Raw genomic sequence first — 18,837 nt, forward strand, 5'->3', positions numbered from 1 at the left:
TGCTCCTTTGAAAAGGTTGAGCTTGGATTGTTTCTAAAGTAGTTGGTGTTAATTGGGGTCATGTAACAGCTTAGTCTAAGGGACCTTCATTGGTCTAATTGGACAGATTATTCTGTAGTTATTATTTTAATAAAGACCCACGTGACTAAGGGTTTCTGTTGTTACTGTATTTCTCCACAGAGTCCGGGCGTGTTGGCGGCAGTGGATGCCACAGTACACAAGGCTGCGGGGGACCGTTTCAAGATCTCTGGCTTCCCAACTCTTAAGTATTTTGAGAAAGGTGAGGAGAAGTACACGCTGCCGCAGCTCCGAAGCAAAGAGAAGATCATCGAGTTCATGCACAAGTGAGTCACACACTTAACAGGCAACTTGATCACTACTTCAAACAGTTAACGCACTCACACACAAACTCATTTAGTCCTGAGCTTAAACATTCCAGCTGCGCTCTTTTGACCTGCATGAGAGTTAACTTTGATTTATCTTTTGTAAAACATAAATGAAACAGTATGTGATCATTTGCTAATGACATTCAACTGAGAACAGTACAAAGACAATATGTTTAATGTCTGACCTCATCAGCGTCATTGATTTCTGTAAATATATTCTGAATTTGATGCAGCAACATGTTTCTAACACGTTGGGACAGGAGCAACTAAAGACTGGGAAAGACGTGGAATGCTCCAAAAACACCTGTTTGGAACATTCCACAGGTAAACAGGTTGATTGGTAACAGGTGATAGTATCATGATTGGGTATGAAAGGAGCATCCTGGAAAGACTCAGTCGTTCACAAGCGAGGATGGAGCGACGTTCACCACTTTGTGAACACATGATTGGATAAAGAATATTACTACATGGACTCAGGAACACTTTGTAAAACACAGTTCATTTCCAAATGATGCATTCTGTTTTTATTTATGTTTTACACAACGATTGGTGAAGTACGGCATTGACTCGTAAAGTCTCTCTCTTTGAGGCGGGTAAATACTATATATGCTTGCTCTGTATCTCTACTTACCGTACTTTTACCACTTACAATAAATGCAAAAGCAGTGTTTTTCCCTCCTTATAACCTACATAATGAATTCTGATTTGTTCTCATGTCTGCAGTCCCCAGGCACCTCCTCCACCAGAGCAATCTTGGGAGGACAAGCCCTCCAGCGTCAGCCATCTTGGATCAGAGGACTTTCGAGAGGCACTGAAGAAGAAAAAACACGCGCTTGTTATGTTCTACGCTCCCTGTAAGAGCCCACACTAATTCATATCATCTCTACTTAACACCTGTTCACAAAATCGTTTGGAAGTTACCCCCTGCACAGAGGTCTGGAGTCACTCCTGAGGGCCTGCTCTGTCATTGGCACTAGATACTTTTCACAAACTGCTGAAATTCATGTGGTCGGCTATTTTGATTCAGATTTGAAGTGTGTGTGAAGTTGTTGATCACAGCGCTGCATGGTTGGACCCGGTGCAGTCACATCCTGGGTTTAAACCAGTGAGCATATGCTGCTCAGAGCTGCCTGTCAAACTCTTAATAGTGCAGTATATGAACCCCACCTAAGCCATGGGGAGACGAGGAATGATTCAGATGACTGAGAATAGATTTGTGTAAGTTAAAAAAAGAGAACAATTCACTGTTCAGCCTCATGTTTAATGGTTCCTGTAATGCAGCTTTTAATTGAATCCTGAGAAAAAGCAAAAGTGTCCAGAATGTGTCCTGGAAAAAAATAATCTCCGCTGCCAAACGTTAGCAACAAAATGACCTTTGAAATGCTGCAGTGCTGAGTATGAGCTGCTGTAGTCTGACCTGTCAGAATGTCTCTGCAACATCTGACAGTTTAAATTACAGCAGGGTCAGGGACATGTTACAGCTACAGCTGATAATGGCTTTTAAAGTTCCACTAATAAATCATCTTAACAATGATAATGAATCTAATGATTGCAAGTAATGAGAGGTTTTCAAAGTAATGAACCCACAGAGAATTACCACTAACTCTACATCTCTACTGAGCTTTTAGCTTCTTTTAGCTAATGTTTTAGTTTTACGGCACATTTGCTGTCTCTTCAACGTGCCCAGCTCTGATAAACCCACTGTACATTACCTGCCCAGCACCAAACCACAGACAGACCAAATTAATTGCTGGCTGGTGTGGAAAGTGCAAAATCAAGCAGCTAAAGAGCCAGATATTTTTTTTCTCAGGAGTTTGCAGAGACCAAAACTGACCTAATTAGACTTATATTCACCAGGTTGTCACAAACACGACTCCAAATGAATACTGGATGTGTAAATGGGCAATTCCTTGCAACATGTTGGCCATAAAGCATTAACGAGACATAACATGTCAGATGTGGTTGTTTTCGAGTTCGTTGGTAGCTTTAATGAATGCACACACTGACACACACACACAAACAATTCACAGATTTTGTGGCCTGCATTTCTGAAATTGAATTCTTCTGTTCTCTGACTAACTGAAGTCAGACTTCAGTTTTAAGTGTAGAATAAATTGAGCCAACCCTCTAGAGTCTCCATCACAGTGCTTATCTTTGAAAAATGTCTTTAAAAATGCAGTGTTGTGACACTCTTCACCTGAGTTCTCAAACACAACACACACACAGAAGGAATACAGAGTGGCTAACTTGCTTAATTTTCAGCTCACTCATAGACGCACACTTGCACCTCTGTCCCTGTTTTTTTGCCCTTTGTGTCTGATGAGGGCTTCAAAGGCAGACGGGTCACAGCAGTGAGGCTGCTGCCTCTGTTGGGCCCTTTGGTGCTTCTCGCTACAAAGAGCCTCTCCAGATGCACATCAGGCAGCAACAACCTGCTGCCCTCGCACCCCCGCCTTCCCCATCTGCACCCTGCTCGCTGGCTCCGGCGCACTGAGGAAGCTGGCGTTAAATAGAGCATTTGATGAGATACAGCTGCTCGCTAAGACATTGGTGCTGGAGATGCTTCAGACAGAACCATCAGTTTTTTAGACAGAGGTTTGGGTTGGTAACTTTAAGCCTCAAATCTGCTTTACTGAACCTAAACTAAAGCTGAATTGCATCACATCGTCTCTCTTGCCAGCTCTTTCCTGACCTCAGGCGATGCTCAGTTAATAATCCCTTTGTATACATACAGCGTTAAATTTAAAATTAAATCGTCAAACTGACTAAATACCCAGTTTGAGTCATCTGTCTAAGTACTGTTAAGTGATGCTCAGTTCCAAACAAAACAGTGTGGTGTATTTAATGCTCTATCTATATTGCTGTGCTCACTTCTCTCATATACACATTTTTATTGATTAGCGACGGTGAAAAGTCAGAAGAATCAAGGCTGTTTACGTACATCAGTCTCTTTGTGTTCATCTGTCTGTTTCCTCTCCTCCTCCCTGTCTGTCTCTGTCAGTACTCATGAGAAAGGCCAGTGGAAATGCAGGTGGAGGAGAGAAATGATCGTGGCAGGTCTCATTATCAACAGCAGACCTACCTTTTAGGTGCTTTTAGCAGCTTGCGTGACAGAAGCATACAGTATGTGAGATGAGACTCACACGCTGTACTGTCTGAAATCTTCCTGTGCTTAGCATGCGGTGTGACGCTACCTGCTCTCTATTCATTTATCTGCTCTCATTTCCCCTCTTTGGAAAACTCAGAGCAGCTACAGTGGCCCGCCAGGTCAATCTGCTCTTTTTTTGTGAGGACAAAACGCAGCACATGGCACACTGCTGTGTTTTTTGATATCCCACTTTCAGAATTGTGACAGAACCTTTAAAGGCCATTTAATGTTGCAGTTAAAAGGCTACTTCAGCAGGAAATGGATTCCTGAGCGCTGCTGAATGCTGACTTAGAGAGGCAGCTCTGAATAGGAAGCCAAATGAACATTTGCAGAGTTCATGCATAAGTGAGTTGAAGATGGACTTATCGGTGTGTTTGTGGACGCTTGTGGGCATGCACGCAACCGCGAAAATATCATTAATGCTCTTAATGACTTGTGGAAACAAATCGTGTGATCTGGGTTGAAACAGGCCAGTGTCAACAGTGGATAACTGGATATATTTTGGTTGATACATTTTGATAATGATGCCATTTGTAAGATGAAACTTAGCTTTAATAATCTGTTATGCTAAAAAGCCTGAAACTACAATAGTAGAGGCTGTTATAGCAGCAGATTAACGCCCATGTTTGAATGCCACGTTTGGGTACTCACATATTAGCTAACCCGTCCAGACAGTCAATAAACTCTGTACCTACTGTACAGTTAGTTAGAAAATGTAAATCCCAACCCCTCCGTCAGAATTGGTATCGGAGAGCTGTCACACATGGGGAGAAAAAGGAAAAAGATAATCCACAGGCTTTCTTAGAAATGTATTTGTGACTCTCTGTCGCAGGCTGATTGACTGGTGATTTAACCCTTACTCTGCTTTGATCCCTGCTGTCAAGCTGCTTTTTTTTCTTCTAAGAAAATCTATTTGTCAGCACAAAAGGTGTTCTTGCCTCTTTCACCTTTCCCATCTCCAACAGTGACAACAACAGGTGATTGTCATGGACAGAAAAGCACAAGACCAGCCTCCGCAGGAAGTCCAGCTTCAACAGAAATTCAAAAGAATAAGACGTCATCACTGTTATTACGCTTGGCTCCAAATGCAGTGCAACAGCGCACACAGCAAAATGGAGCTGGAGTCAGAAAGTCTTCATAGCTATCAGATGACCTGGTCAGCTCTCGTGTAGTTGAATCATCTTGCTTCCACCCACCAGGACTGCGCCTGCCGTCTGTAAATGTTGTGGTACCTAGAGGTGTATTTGTGTAGGTATTGACGTACTGCATGTGGATGGCAGCCGGAGCGGAGAGAGCCAGGGAGGTTGTATTTATGACAGCAATAAAGAGATTTATAGTCTCTCATAACATGCTAGTGAACCATCTCTAATGTGGCGTAAACCTCTGAATAACTGCAGGATTGTGAAAAAGCCACATACTTTATGGACGTGTTTGAGGCTGAGTGAATGATGTATGGACGTAATTGTGTTTGTATCTGTGAATGTGTACATGTTAGTACCTGTGTTTGGAGCTGTTTAGGACGGGGTGGACTGGGATATTGCAGGCTGGGAGTCTAGCATCAATCCAGTCTGACAGTCTGAGGGACTGTAGCTGCTCGTATTTTTGTTTTCTCTTTGATTCACTCATTTCGTTCAGCATTTTGAACACTGATGGACAGTGCGGCTCTGGTTTAGGAAATGAAGCTAAACCTTTATGAGTAATAACGTCCCTTCTTTCTGCTCTCCTCTTCCAGGGTGTCCACACTGTAAAAGCTCTATTCCCCACTTCACCACAGCGGCAGAGCTCTTCAAAGAGGACCGCAAGGTTAGTGTTGCTTGTTCACACTATCAATGACATACACACATTTGCACCACGCAGTATTGTGTAGCAAGGATCCGCCAAACTCAAGCTGGCACTTAAAGTAATGATACTAGTTTTCTGTCATGACCCACAGTTAGAAGAGAGGTTCAATATTGATTTCATCTCTGTCCGGTGAAATGTCGGGAGCGGGACGTGTTTGGCCTAGCTTAGCACAAAAAGACTGGATGAAGGGAGAAACTGTTAAAAGTGGAAAAAAAAAGACATGCTTCGAACTATTCCAAGCTGTCCTACAACTGTGTTCTAATATTGTGTTATATTCTGTGTTTAACAACCTACACACATCATTCAATCTAACATGTCTGCAATATGGACTGTACACTGTCAGTCATGGACTGTAATGGTCAGATATGACGACACTTTATGATCAGTTCCTGTATCTTTTGTTCTCAGCACACAGGCTTTTTGGCCTTTGCTGACAGCTCAATAGGTGTCAGATAAGAGTTTCGGCTATTGTGAAATTAGCACGGAGGCCTGCAGAGTGATCGTAGCCTCATATTGCATCCTCAGAATGGCTGATAAGACCTTTAAACAGAGGTATCCTGAAGGCTCACGCTCCAACTTCACCAACCCCTTCCACCTCATTCCTATTATTTGTCTCGGCGTGTCACTTAGGAATTTGACCACTTAGCTAAGGTCCACACAGTCTCATCAAATTTTCGGCACACTTGGGGCTCAGGGGTTATTGGAGGTTCTTGCAATCATAACAGGACACACTCCTCCTCATCCTCCATCATCTCTACTCCCTCTCATTACTTTTCCCTCAGGACCCATGTCCCGACATACTCCCACTCCTGCTCTTCCTCTTAATACCCTCTGACTGCAAGCCTCAGTATTTCCAAACCTCCATAATTGTGTGACTCACTCTCTCTCTCTCTCTCACACACACACACACACACACACACACACACTGAAAAAACTTGGTCACTTGCACAACTCTGAGCTATGATTTATCATATCACCTTAAAGAAATGTCGTATTTTAACATTTCGATTCGTTCACGATGCTTACTGTGAACGCTGCTTTGTTCCAGTAGTGCTCAGGCAACGTTGCTCTCTCATTTGTGTGGAATTTTTCAAAATCATTGTCAGATGGTGTGAAACTGTGACGCGTCCTCGACAATTTATTCATCCACTTTCCTGACGCAATCATTTGTAACATTTCTCGATTACATAAAACCTCAACAGATGAGCTAAAAATGTTTTTGTACACAGCGTTGAGTGTTGCCCTTCGGCTGCAACTTCAAGAACTTCTCCATGTCCGTGTCGATTCCTGAAATGCAGGCATACATCATCAGCAAAAAAAAAAATAACTGTCTGTCTTCCACAACATGAAATAAATGTTGTTAATCTTGTGAAGAAATGATATTTGTAACATAGGCTGTTTGACTCATGAGCCTCTGTCACACACAGTTCCTGGTAAATTACTAGCTTAACCCCCACAGTGTTACTACTTTTATTCACAACACAGCCACACCAGCATTTTCCCTGAAATGTTACGAGGTCGTGAGGTGGAAACTTGCCAGTACCCCTGACCTCATGCTGGAAATGTTCCTTAACATTTCACGGATAGACTGCGTGTGAAAATGGGGATACATGAGACACTGGTCAGTCAAACAAACATAAGTTTTGATAAATCCTTAATGGAGCAACGAGTCTCAAAACGGTCACAAAGAAACAAAAAACTACTGAGACCTTGACCACCTAATGGAAGAAATATCGACTTTGTATTTTTAGAGAAAAGTTAGAACTTTCAGAACAGCCGGAGATTGGTTTTTTTTTTTAGATCCAGCATCTAGCGGCCACAACAGCTTAAGGCACTTTGGCATTGCTTCACCATTCAGCTGTGATGTTTGGATCAGGATCCTCATGATGAAACCCTCACAAGCTGCCAAACCGGGGGACCCTCATATCTGTGAAGGTTATATAAATGCAGAAGTTTAAGATCTCCTCCCTCTCGTCGTCCCTCCAGTGGCCAGTGGAGGTGTGAAGTTGTGTTTGAACAGAGTAAATCTGAGAACTGGGCATGTGTTTACTTGGCAATCCTCTCTATTTATAAAGCCGAGCCCCAGTGTATTGTACCAGGCCGGTGTTGATCACAGTCTATTAGCTGCCCTCGCCTCATTTACCAAAGACAAACACAAGCTTAGCTCCAGCTTTGAAGATGCAAACAATTAAAACTGCACATTCTGTGCTGTATAGACAGCGGGGGAGCCGTGTACAGGCCTTGTCCTGAGCTGTTTGTTTTTTCCCCAAATTCTAATCAATAGCAGCATTAAAGGGCCACATTGGCTGGAACTGCTTGTTTCCAAAAACTGTCTGTTGCCACTGTAATAAGAACACTGTTTCATCAGAGGATTCTATTTATTTGAAGGATTTACCCAATATGACCTGGCTCCGTACTGCTACAGTACCTGGGAAGCTGAAGTACTGTACCGAAATATACTGACCTGTCACGGTGGCCATAAGGCTATCATGAAAAAATAGTCTTTTCATTCCCATCCTGACCTAAATGAAAGTTATGTTACTGAGCATGTACTGTAGGGATATAGTGTCATCCATCACATTTTGTACATAATGCTCCGCAGTGCACACTTAAACTCCCTGTTAAACAGACACTTTAACTTCCTGGAACATTGTCACGTCCTGGAAAACAATGAATGTTTAATGTGACACAGTAGGACAGCGGGTTTAAACAAAAAGTTTCCTTTTCTTCCCCGCTGATATGCCAGTAAAGCTAAAAAATCCCTTGTTTTATTACCTCCGTCAAGGACATTGTGTTTTTAGCTTGGCAGAATTATGGGGGGGGGGGGGTCTAGCATAGGCCAAAGAGGAACCCATTCAGTGTTGGAGCGGATCTGAATCACAGGGCAGATACATGAATTGTTTTTCATTTTTGTTATTGGCGTGAGATGGCGTAATACACGGCACACATCTTAAAATCCAGTTTAGGATGTAGTAGAGTTCTGTAGTGACAAAGCAAAGCCTCTTGTAGGTTATTTCAGTGGACTACTACTAGCCGTGACTGTGGATTGTGATGCGGAGTCGTCATATTTCTGACACATGTAGCGACTTAGGCTCATCCAGGAAGCGGTCGTTATGGGGCACCCGGGGCGGCAGTTTCCTGTGTCTGATGGATGATGTTCATGTGTGTTGATACAGCTTTGTTCTGTTGATTCAGCGTTTGATGTTTCTTTAGTTTTATCTGTAGCTTAACGTAATGTTTTCTGATTTCAACACTGTGTGGAAATATTCAGTTTCTGTTATTGATTAGAAACTGCCATGTTCATGATGTTATTTCAGTCCAAATGTACGTATTAGTAGCATATGAATTCTTTCCAATTTAGAAGCACATAGTAAATGCACAGCTGAGATGACGAGGCTTCAGCGAGGCACAACCATATTTTGACATGATTCTAATAGTTTTGGAAATATATCCAGACATATGCAGTAAAATTATTACCCAAACCGTCTGTTGCATAAACATCCGCAACACTTTCCAGACGGACTTCCTGTTTCAGGTCTGACTGACCGTACTTGCTGTAGACGTGTGTTTGTTTGTTGTTGTTTTTACCTCCATGTGCAATGGGTAGAATGTTTTGGCTAAACTGTCGGCTTGTTCAGTCAGAACAGCCAAGTTCCTCACGTCATCTTTGTTAATACATTTACTGCGTTCCACATTTCAGCAATTATTTTAATGAGTGCACAGTGCGATCATAACTAGTGCAAAGGATGGCCAAAGCTATGAAATCGGTCCCCATTCTTAAAAACAAATTGTAATTATCCACCCCAACATCCCGTTCCAACAGGAACTGTGTCACATGAAACACACAATCATATCACACACATTACTCATTCACCATTTTTAAGGCCATATATTTTTTGTTTTCTGTTCAGCAGAAATTTTCTGTGGTCTTTTGAAAGTAATGTTGGGTTTTAATTGAGCGCGGAGGGGCCTGTATGGCAACTTCGATGCGTGTTAGAATACATAAATGAAAGCAGAAGGAGAGTCAGAACCAATCCTGAGTTGAACAGTACAGTTCGATTACTCCTCTGCTCTTCAGTGTGACGCCGGTGGATTGAGAGGAAGCCAGCTGGTAATATGCTGCTCCTCAGAAATTCTTTGAGAAAATTATTGAATCAATGACATGATGTGGGGTCCCCTTTCACTCGAAAATGGATCGATAATGGAATTGGCTGCAGACCTTTGAAGAACAATGACTCTATGGCTTCATTTTCTCCCGTCAATTCACAGCAGCTCTGATTGATTACACGCAGGGATGAGCGGTCGGATGGAGCTGGTAGTTACATTACATCCCTCATGCAGCTACTGTTCCTGCTGCTGCTTAAGTACTCTGTTTCTCAAGATGTCCTAACTTAGAGGTGGTCAAATAAAAAAAAACAAAACAATCACTGATCTGAACAGGCCAGGACCATGAAGAATGGGATGATTTTATGCAGTGTTGTCAGCTAAATTTCTGTCGACTCTTCTGGTTTTTCAGAGGTGAAACACCTCAGTCCTGCTGAATATACAAGCTTGCAGCAAGTCCGTGAAATCCTCTTGTTGTGGGAGTACACTGAGGCCTACTTTAAGACACCTGATTAACAGACCATAGAAGAAGAATATCCCTTTATAGGCTCTGTCCCTAACCTCCCTTTGTGTTGGCTGATTTTCAGAATTTGTGTTTGCCTGTGACGAAAAACAAGATTTGCTTGTATTTTGTAATTATGTCGAGAAGTTTTGAGCGTTGCGTCACGATTGGACAAGCAGAAAAGGCGTGTGATGTGTTCTCCTTCTGCAGCAGATCTGTCATTTCCACATTCGGCTCCAGCAGACAGATGGACGGGCAGCGATTATTTGATAGTGACAAGTTCAATGTGCAGCGCTCAGCACCCCGAGAGAGGGTGACATTTCAGCTGTCCAAAAGGACACGCTGAGTGAGTCATGTATCAGTGAGGCGGCATTTACGCCTCATTGGGGCTGCTTGTCACTAATCGATGCAAGACCCTCGCAACATAAATCTCCCTTGTTTTTATGTGGGAATGATTGTTGTGCCCACCCACCCCCCCACCGCTGCCACCACCACCACCACCACCCACTCCAAATGTTTTAGCTGAAGAGAAATGCATCCGTCATTTTTTATAACCTGGAAAGAGGAACTAGTAATCTAAATGTGGACAAGGAGAATGTGTTGCGCCTCTTTATTGCCAGAACAGCTGAATACATGAACGCACACATTGTAAATGGCCATTTTACACTTAATAAATATTGAGTTCTCTGTTAACGTTATCTTGTTGTATCCTGTGTGTACAGTTTCTGTGGTGTTGATCTACAATTATAATAAAGTTCATTTGTTCCAAAAATATAGTGAGTGCTGAAGAGGCAGTGAAACGATAACTAATTGAACCCAAACAATAAAAGTGCCAGGTGTGAATTAAAATCATTGTTACGGAACAATTAAACAGGGAAATGTGATAATAGAATATGAGCTAAATCCTCTATAAAACTGCTTTCAGTAGGTTTTAGGAGGCGTAAGATGTTGCAGATCATCCTCAGACAGGGCAAATGAGTACCTACATTACACTTCGTCATGGTTAGCATTGTGTTCATCAGAGTAAATAACCACCAAGTTTCCGTTGTGTAACTTTTCCTTAAACATAGATTAAAGGAGTCTGGTGTGGCAGCGTGTGAGCTCCTTCGCTCCACGTTGCATATATGCTTGTATATGTGCTGTATGAATCCGACTGAGGGTGGCTGCTCTGTGTTTCCTCAGATTGTGTACGCTGCTGTGGACTGTACAAAAGGACAGAACCACGAGCTCTGTAAGCAGGAAGGCGTGGAAGGCTACCCAACATTTAACTACTACAACTATGGCAAGTTTGTGGAAAAATACAATGGAGACCGTGGGGTAAGTGGCACTGCACATCTCACCTGCTTTCACACTCTGTTTACGCATGTGTCACTTACAGTGTCTGAAACTGTTAACACACTCAGCACATACGAAGAATCTAAACTGGTTTAGTTACTCAAAACAAACAACATACAGCATCAGTGTGTATGCTAAAGTAAGTGGCTAGCATACATAGCTCCCTGTTCACCCCAGGGATTCCCCAAAGCCTAATTAAAACACCAATTTGGCCAATTTATTTCAAGGATCATGGAGAGTCTGTCAGTTAAAAAAAACGAGGGAGTGTGTGTGTGGGCTCAGAATTGAAATGTTTTTGCCTCTTAACTGAGCCTCAAAAGTCAGAGCAGATGGAGGTGGCACACATTTGATTTTTAAATCAGTCCTTCAATGTGTGAAGCCAGTCTCTCCACAGGTGTTTTTTAATATTTTTTTTTTTTTTTTGCAATGCAAGTGAACGTAGAACAAAGTTACACAGGAAGTGTCTGTCCCTGAAATGTATGATGTTGCAGAATCATACAGGATGTTAACATGGACGATGGAAGTAAGTCACATGTGCAAGTCTGAAGTTACTGTGGTGAGAGTCAAGCAAGTCGAGTCCCTGCTCTAAATCAATCAAGTAAAGTCGTATGAAATTCTGATTATCTTCTCCCAGTGTCCACACTTAAAGCTGCAGTAGGTAAGATGGAGAAGAGAGCAGACAGCCTGAAAATTTGAACCAACACAAGTTCACGTCACTCCTCCTCCCTCTCCGCTGCACTCATGCCCTGCCTCCAAGCCCCTCCTCCCTGCAGCGTCTGTGCGGCCGCCATGACAACCAGTAACATTATCCTTAGCATCGGAAACAAGCTAACTCTGCCCAGCCGCTACATCACAGTCGCTCACATACCGTACACGCTGTGGAGTGTCACTGTAACAATCACCATATTAGCTTTCTGGTTATTTGTTGTCTTAGCCGTATATGCTGTTGTTGGCAGCGGCGGTTTGGGCAGTTTCTCCTTTGCGGGTGGCTGTTGCTCCGCCATACTTACTACAACTTTAAGTCAGTTAAAAGACAACGGTTATAAAAGGTTGAGTTTTATTTCCAGCATTAATGGAACTGTTTGGCCGTGTAAATGTGAGTGATGTTTGTGTCCAGCCTCCTAAATGAAGAGTGGGATTGTGAGAGCTGCTCAGAGGAGCCAGATTCATCATGAGGACTCACTATTACTTCTCATGTAAACAAACAAACAAAAGCATTACAAGTGGAGGAATGTAACTAAGTGCATTTAATCAAGTACTGTACTTAAGTGTAAATTCAAAGTACTTGTACTTTACTTGAGTATTTCCATTGTAAGCAACTTTACACTTCTACTCCACTACATAGTTACTTTTCAGATGACATTTTTTCATACCTCCAATGAAAACCATGTAGCTCCAAGCATGTTGGGTTTGAATGTTTGTGATAAAGTGAAGGTTTAAGTGTTCTGTGTTTTAAAAGCCTCTTGGGTCAGCTGGAAAGCGCATCGTCCCAAAGTTGAATCCTTATTCTGAGCTCATGAAACGTTGATTTTTTAGAGATACTATGAGCAGTGAAACGCAGCACACACATTAATGCAGCAGTAATGTTAATCCAGCATTGACAGGGACCATTTTTCTGCATTAGGAGCACTTTTATTTTCATCCTTTAAGTCAATTCTTTTGATTATACATCCATATTTTTACTTAAGTAAAACTTAAATAAAAACTTAAATAAAGCTTTGACAGCTCAACTTTCACTTAAGTAAAGGATCTGAGTACTTCTTCCACCCCTGAGTATTACTAAGACCAAATCACAGATATACAGTTTGTCAACCAAAACCACAGAAACTGCCATAAACTCAGAGTAGTTCACCAGAAAAGTGGATTACATCACCAACTACAAGACCTTGATCAACCACTGCTACTTACAGTGCAACATATGGGCTTATCATCCTCCAAAACAATGGAGAGTTGGGCATTGAGAATATAATATAGCCATTTTGGATATCCGTGGTCTAATACGGTGGAGGCCATGATGCATTATCAGCATATGCTAACATTAGGTGTGAAGTAGATCGGTGTGCACAGCTGTTACAACACTGGCAGCCCAGGGTGAACTGGGTGTATGACTAAGTGTGTGTGGGGTGACATTTTGGCTCATTTTGGACTTTGAGATACTTAAAAAACTCTTCTGACAGCTCTGATGCAAGTCATCAATCATCCATAAAGGCTGCTTTAATACAAACAACTCCACAGTGTAAGCCAGGAATCTGTGTGTACCAGCTGACCTGTGTGGATGTGCAGCAGACCAAAGCTTTGGCTGCTGTGCCACATGCATAAAGGCGCGCATCGCTCTCTCAGTTTAAAGGTGGACTTCTCGTTTCAGCTGCTGTGTAATGCTGCAGGTGTTCAATAAACTCAAAGGAAAGAATCTGACACGCAGCCAGCTGTGCACAACAAACAAAAACAGTGCTGAATCCTGCAAGATCCGAGACTCAGGCATTAATCGTGTTCCAGTCGTGCCTGAGTCGCACTCATAGCTGTATTTTGATGGACATTTCAGTGGATTATGCTATAGATGCAGTACTATAGAAAAGTATAAGACGTAAAATCCATGAGTGTTGGTTTTCTTCGTTGGAGCCGTGTGCACACCTCTGCTGAGTGCAGCACTATCACCACCTGTCTCTGACACTGTGTTACATTAAAACACCAGTTCTGGGCTCAGAACATTCAGGGCTGAAACAGCGGCAGCCCGCCGGACCTGCAGGACGGACCCAAAGCTTTGGCACCGCGCTCACAGCTGCTGTGTTCACTGTTGCTGTTGACAGAAATCCAGACGAGACACAGGAGGTTTTCTGTGAATGATACACATCCAGAGCCTTTTGGAGTGGGTTTAACTCTGAACACTGAGGGCAACAAGTCAGCTTTCTTTCAGCTTTACAGGGGTACGTGACGCCCCAGCCCACAGTGGTGATTATGAGCATGCTGGAGTGATTGTGACACAGTTATGTGAATCAGTCCCTGATTGTGTTTTATATTTATGATATGTCTCATATATTCATATATATTCAGAATCAGCTTTCTGTGTGTTCCACTGAAGCATCATATCCTGAAAATGAATCAAAGTGACGTATTATCAGTGACCAGGTTAACATCCTCACTGTTGTTTTCACTGTCTGTGTGAACTCATGAGGTACACTTCTTCATTGTGTAGAGCCAGCATTCACGTAGATGGATGTTGGCTGTACTTTTTCATAACAAGAATATTTCTCTGGAGGAGTGATAGTACAAGCAGACAAAAATACTGAATAACTGAATTATTTATGGCAAAGAGGGCCAGGGTCATGTCCACTGCTTACCCCAACTTCAAGTGGAGCAACAGACAATTGGCAGCAGAGAATAATGCGGGCAGATCTTGATATATTGGATCGGACTAAGCACGCTGACCTTGAACAGAGCAACAGTGTTTGCATTCTGTGTTTACTTCTCTTATCTCCACGCTGTCAGGCAAAGTTGAGATAATGTTTGATGACGGGAGTGTGATCTCTGTGAGATTAGAAAGACATTTCAAGACTGATTAATTGCTTCAAGTTGTGAAATGATCAGTAAAAACCTGATTCTGGAACTGTCCTCCCCTCTCCACAGGAGGCGGGCTTCACGGGCTTCATGCGCAGCCTAAGAGGACGAGATCAGGAAAAGGTTGTCAAGAAGAAGGAGGAGCTCTGAGGGCGGCGTGCAGGGAGGGGGCGTTGCACTGCACAGTTTGTCATTGCACTGTGACCCTTGACCCTGGCAAGGGCCCAATCAGCACTGACGTGGGAGACTTGATGACCTCAGCGAAAGGCTATTTTTTTATACCATGGTGATCACATTTGTAATAATACCAACAGAGTACCTACAGTTAGACCGACCACTTGAGACTTCTTTTTCATGGATATTCTGATGGGCAGAAAATACGCAGACAAAAAAAAAAAAAAGAGGGTTTTTGTTTGTTTTTTTGTTTGTTTGTTTGTTTGTTTTTTTTCCAGACACTGTGACTGCATATGTGAAAAGCTACACCCTATACTGTATCTATGCAATACTGACCCCTGCTTAGCCCTGTGGGGGTCTGTGTGACTGATTAACACCCGTGGTGGTGGGCGGGGGTGGACATCATCAGTTAAAAGTGGAGGCTGCACTGTCAATCACTCCACAGGGGGGTCCGAATCCAGTCCCATCAACCCTGCTCTGTTTCTAGAAGAGACGCATTGTGATTATTGACACACACCTGTTGGTTCCAGTGTTTTTGAACAGAACCTTCACGTCTAAAGCCCAGAAGCATCCAGAATGTCTCGTTCTCCTCACAGATCAGTTCGACAGTGGAATTTGAGGCGCTACGGTCGGTAATAAGGTGCTGTAGCAGTTTGTGAAATCCTGGCCAAAGGGTCAAAGTTCTGGATGCCTCTGGGCTCTCATGATTAGTTTTGCTTTATGAAAGGACTTGCAAATATTCGTTTGCTTAAAACTGTGGCCTTAACAATATGAAGATTAAAAATAGCTGGAATTGCAGAAATAGGAAACGTTCCGTGGAGGAGAATCAGAGGCCTGGTGCCCTTGCGAGTCATGGACCAGAACAGGTCCAAGGAGAAGAAAAACAACAACAACATGAAATGCCAAATATTCTTGCGCGTCGCCCTTGATATTTTCACGTTCCGTACATTTTCACATATTAACAGCATCCACAGCTGGAGTGATGTTTTCCACGTCCGTCCTCCTCTGTTGTCCATTCAGAATCTGATTTGCATCAATGTTTTAACAGGGGTCGGGCTCATTTACATAAGCATGGGACATGCTCGCGTCGGGTGGCTAAATATTGCATGTTGATGATAAAATGTCCGAAACATTCACCTTCCCTCCGTGCACTGAAGTAATCATGGATTCCACCCAATCTCCCACATTCCCCTGTGCGTTCACACCTTGTTCAGGGACAGTCCTCCGGTGTACGCTTTGTACACTCAAGGTTTTTGGTTAACGGTACCCAGTCTGTTTTATACCTATGAGTTTCTGCCACTCTCTGCTGAACTGAATGACACCAAGGAGCCAAAACGACAGCACTCTGGACAGTCTGCTCTCAGTCTGTGTCTGCCTTTCCTTGGCCTGCAGCTGCTCAGCTTGGACAGTGCTCTTCCATGGCCTCCATCAAATTCCCAGGGATGACTTCATAGTACATCCGAGGAGTAATTTGTGAGTGAAGGCTCTGGCCCGCTTCCCACCTCTGGCAGCATATCATCGATTTGGAGCCATCATCATTACTTTTGTGGCAATTTGTTTTTTTTTTTTTGTTTTTTTTTTAACGCTGTGTGTTTTCAGCTCCCACGCTTCGGCCATTATAAATATTTAAAGGCTTATCTGTAGCTGAACTTGTGTTTTATTATTCAAGACTTTGGTTTCTTTCATTATGAATAAGGTTCTCAGGGATAGCGAAACACAATTAAAGGGAACTAGTTTGTTTGTAATTTAGCATTCCAGCTGAATAATTTTGAGCCCTTAGGTCACCAAATTAAATATTGTTTACATTTGTATCCCGAAAAAAAAAAAAGAAAAGAAAAGAATTTTCCTTCTTCTGTGCTTTATCATGACAACATGTATTGAATAAGATGTAGTCAGTAGATGTTACTGAAGCGTTTCTCATCAAGCGTCATGGTGATTCTGAACGGACTCATTCCAGGTAAACCGGTCTCACATGTTGGCTGGCACCAAACACTTCTTTGTGTTCAGTGTTCAATGTAACTTTACATTTCATGGTATGCAGGAGCATTTTGAAAGAGTGCTCTTCAGTTACTTGTAGACATATCGCTGTAATTAGGTGTTCATTGTCCATTCGAGGGGACCCAATGAGCTTTTGTTAACTGTGTCCATTTGCTTTTGTTTAGGAGCCTCTGCAGGGACATCACATGTTTGCCGAATAGTAGAAAGACCACCTCTGTCTTATCCCAAAGGTATCCATGTTGTGTGGGAGTTTGTCACACTTATGCCAAGAAGTCATTGTTGCCTTTGTTGATTCTTCTGTGCCCAGCCATACATACATACAGTTTTGCCCCATGCAGTAAGGACCTTGCAAGATAAAAAAAGAAAATAAAGTCAAACATTTCCAAAACATTTTGTCGCTTGTTATTATAAAATGTGCACGTCTCTGCCTGTTTTATTTTCCAACCAGGTTTTTTATTGAATCATTTTTGAGGCACATTAGGGCTGTGGCTCCAGGGATGACGATGTCGATCCACAGTTAAATGTCACATATTGGAGCAGTTGCCATGAAGTTCGTCCCCCACAGGGTGAATTGTAACTGATCCTGTGACGTCTCATTAGTACCTCGATCAGGTCAAAATTTGAATTTGTCCAAGACTTGTTTATGGCCAAATTCATACATGCAAAACTAATGACATTCCCATCAGCCTCAGGTCCTTGTGTTGAGTGCCAGTAAAAGTTAGCATGCGCACATAAACTAAGATGGTAAACACTGCAGACTAAACATGTTACTGTCATTAAGAACATGTCAACATGCTGATGTCCACACGTCATCTCCAGGCTTAGTCCTGTTGGTTTACAGAGACGGAGGAGAAGCACTAAACAACGTTCATGTTACTGAGAATAAACAACTCCAGTAAAGCTGATTATAAAGTGAACAACATAAAGGTGAAAAAGAATAATAAAAGAAGAGTTTCAACACATTATTACTGTTACAATCGTCACCACTCATTGTCAGTGCCACCATTACCGCCATGATTACTTTAACGGCTGGTGTTTACTGCCCTGTCCATATCCACAAATCTTTGTGCTGTTCTGAATAATGAGCCTCTTTCTGTCTTGAAAGTCAGAAAAACATTGTTCAAACTCCACAAAGCAAAACTAGACACTGTAGACACATATCTGACCATTTGTTCAGCTCTGAAGAATATCCAGGGAACATGTTTAGTTATTTTCAAACACGCCAGCATCAGCGGCGTCACTGTCAGCACAATGAAACAACTAGAAGTTGACCTTGTCGGGTCGCTGGGCTGACGGACAGTCCTGGTGAAAGCAGTTTTTGTGCCTGTTTATTTTGACACATTTCTCAGTCCTGCCTCTCAGAAGGGAAACAAATGGGCCATGAGCGGCCCTCAGCAGATCTGACACTGATGGCTTTATTATGAGAAATGGCTGGAAAATGGCACTGGACCTAAAAGTGACCCTGCTCAGCGACGTCAGTGAACGTCTTGTCACGCCTCCACTGCCTGAACCTCTTGTTTCCAAGATGACAAGCACGATGAATATTCTAGGTCATTACTTTTAGGATCAAGGTCCTGGGTGTGCGTGGAGTTCAGCCCTCACAGTGCCACCTCGAGGCTCGCTCTTAGCCGGGGGGGGGGGTGACTTTTAGACTGAAGTTTCTTCAGTGTTTGCAGGTCGTGCAGCTCTGAGTGCTGTTGTTGGGATGCGTGCAGCTTTGAGCCATAGCAGGCTGATTAATGCCTGTGAGCACAGGCAGAAATACCCTCTCTGTCTGCCACTGCTTCATTGCT

General features: G+C 42.8%; 1 protein-coding gene across 1 annotated transcript in view; it reads left to right on the forward strand.

The window, feature by feature from the left end:
- The window catches only part of pdia5 (protein disulfide isomerase family A, member 5), a 61,606-nt gene extending 44,744 nt beyond the window's left edge, over positions 1-16,862 (forward strand). Inside the window, exons 13-17 of the mRNA XM_076747222.1 lie at positions 181-344; positions 1,110-1,240; positions 5,267-5,337; positions 11,165-11,299; positions 14,942-16,862. Coding sequence (XP_076603337.1) covers positions 181-344; positions 1,110-1,240; positions 5,267-5,337; positions 11,165-11,299; positions 14,942-15,022 — 582 coding nt within the window. The 3' untranslated portion in view covers positions 15,023-16,862. The remainder of the gene's footprint in view (positions 1-180; positions 345-1,109; positions 1,241-5,266; positions 5,338-11,164; positions 11,300-14,941) is intronic.
- The last annotated feature ends 1,975 nt before the right edge of the window (positions 16,863-18,837 follow it).

The sequence above is a fragment of the Chaetodon auriga genome, chromosome 13 (genome assembly GCF_051107435.1).
Source record: "Chaetodon auriga isolate fChaAug3 chromosome 13, fChaAug3.hap1, whole genome shotgun sequence".
Taxonomy (NCBI): domain Eukaryota; kingdom Metazoa; phylum Chordata; class Actinopteri; order Chaetodontiformes; family Chaetodontidae; genus Chaetodon; species Chaetodon auriga.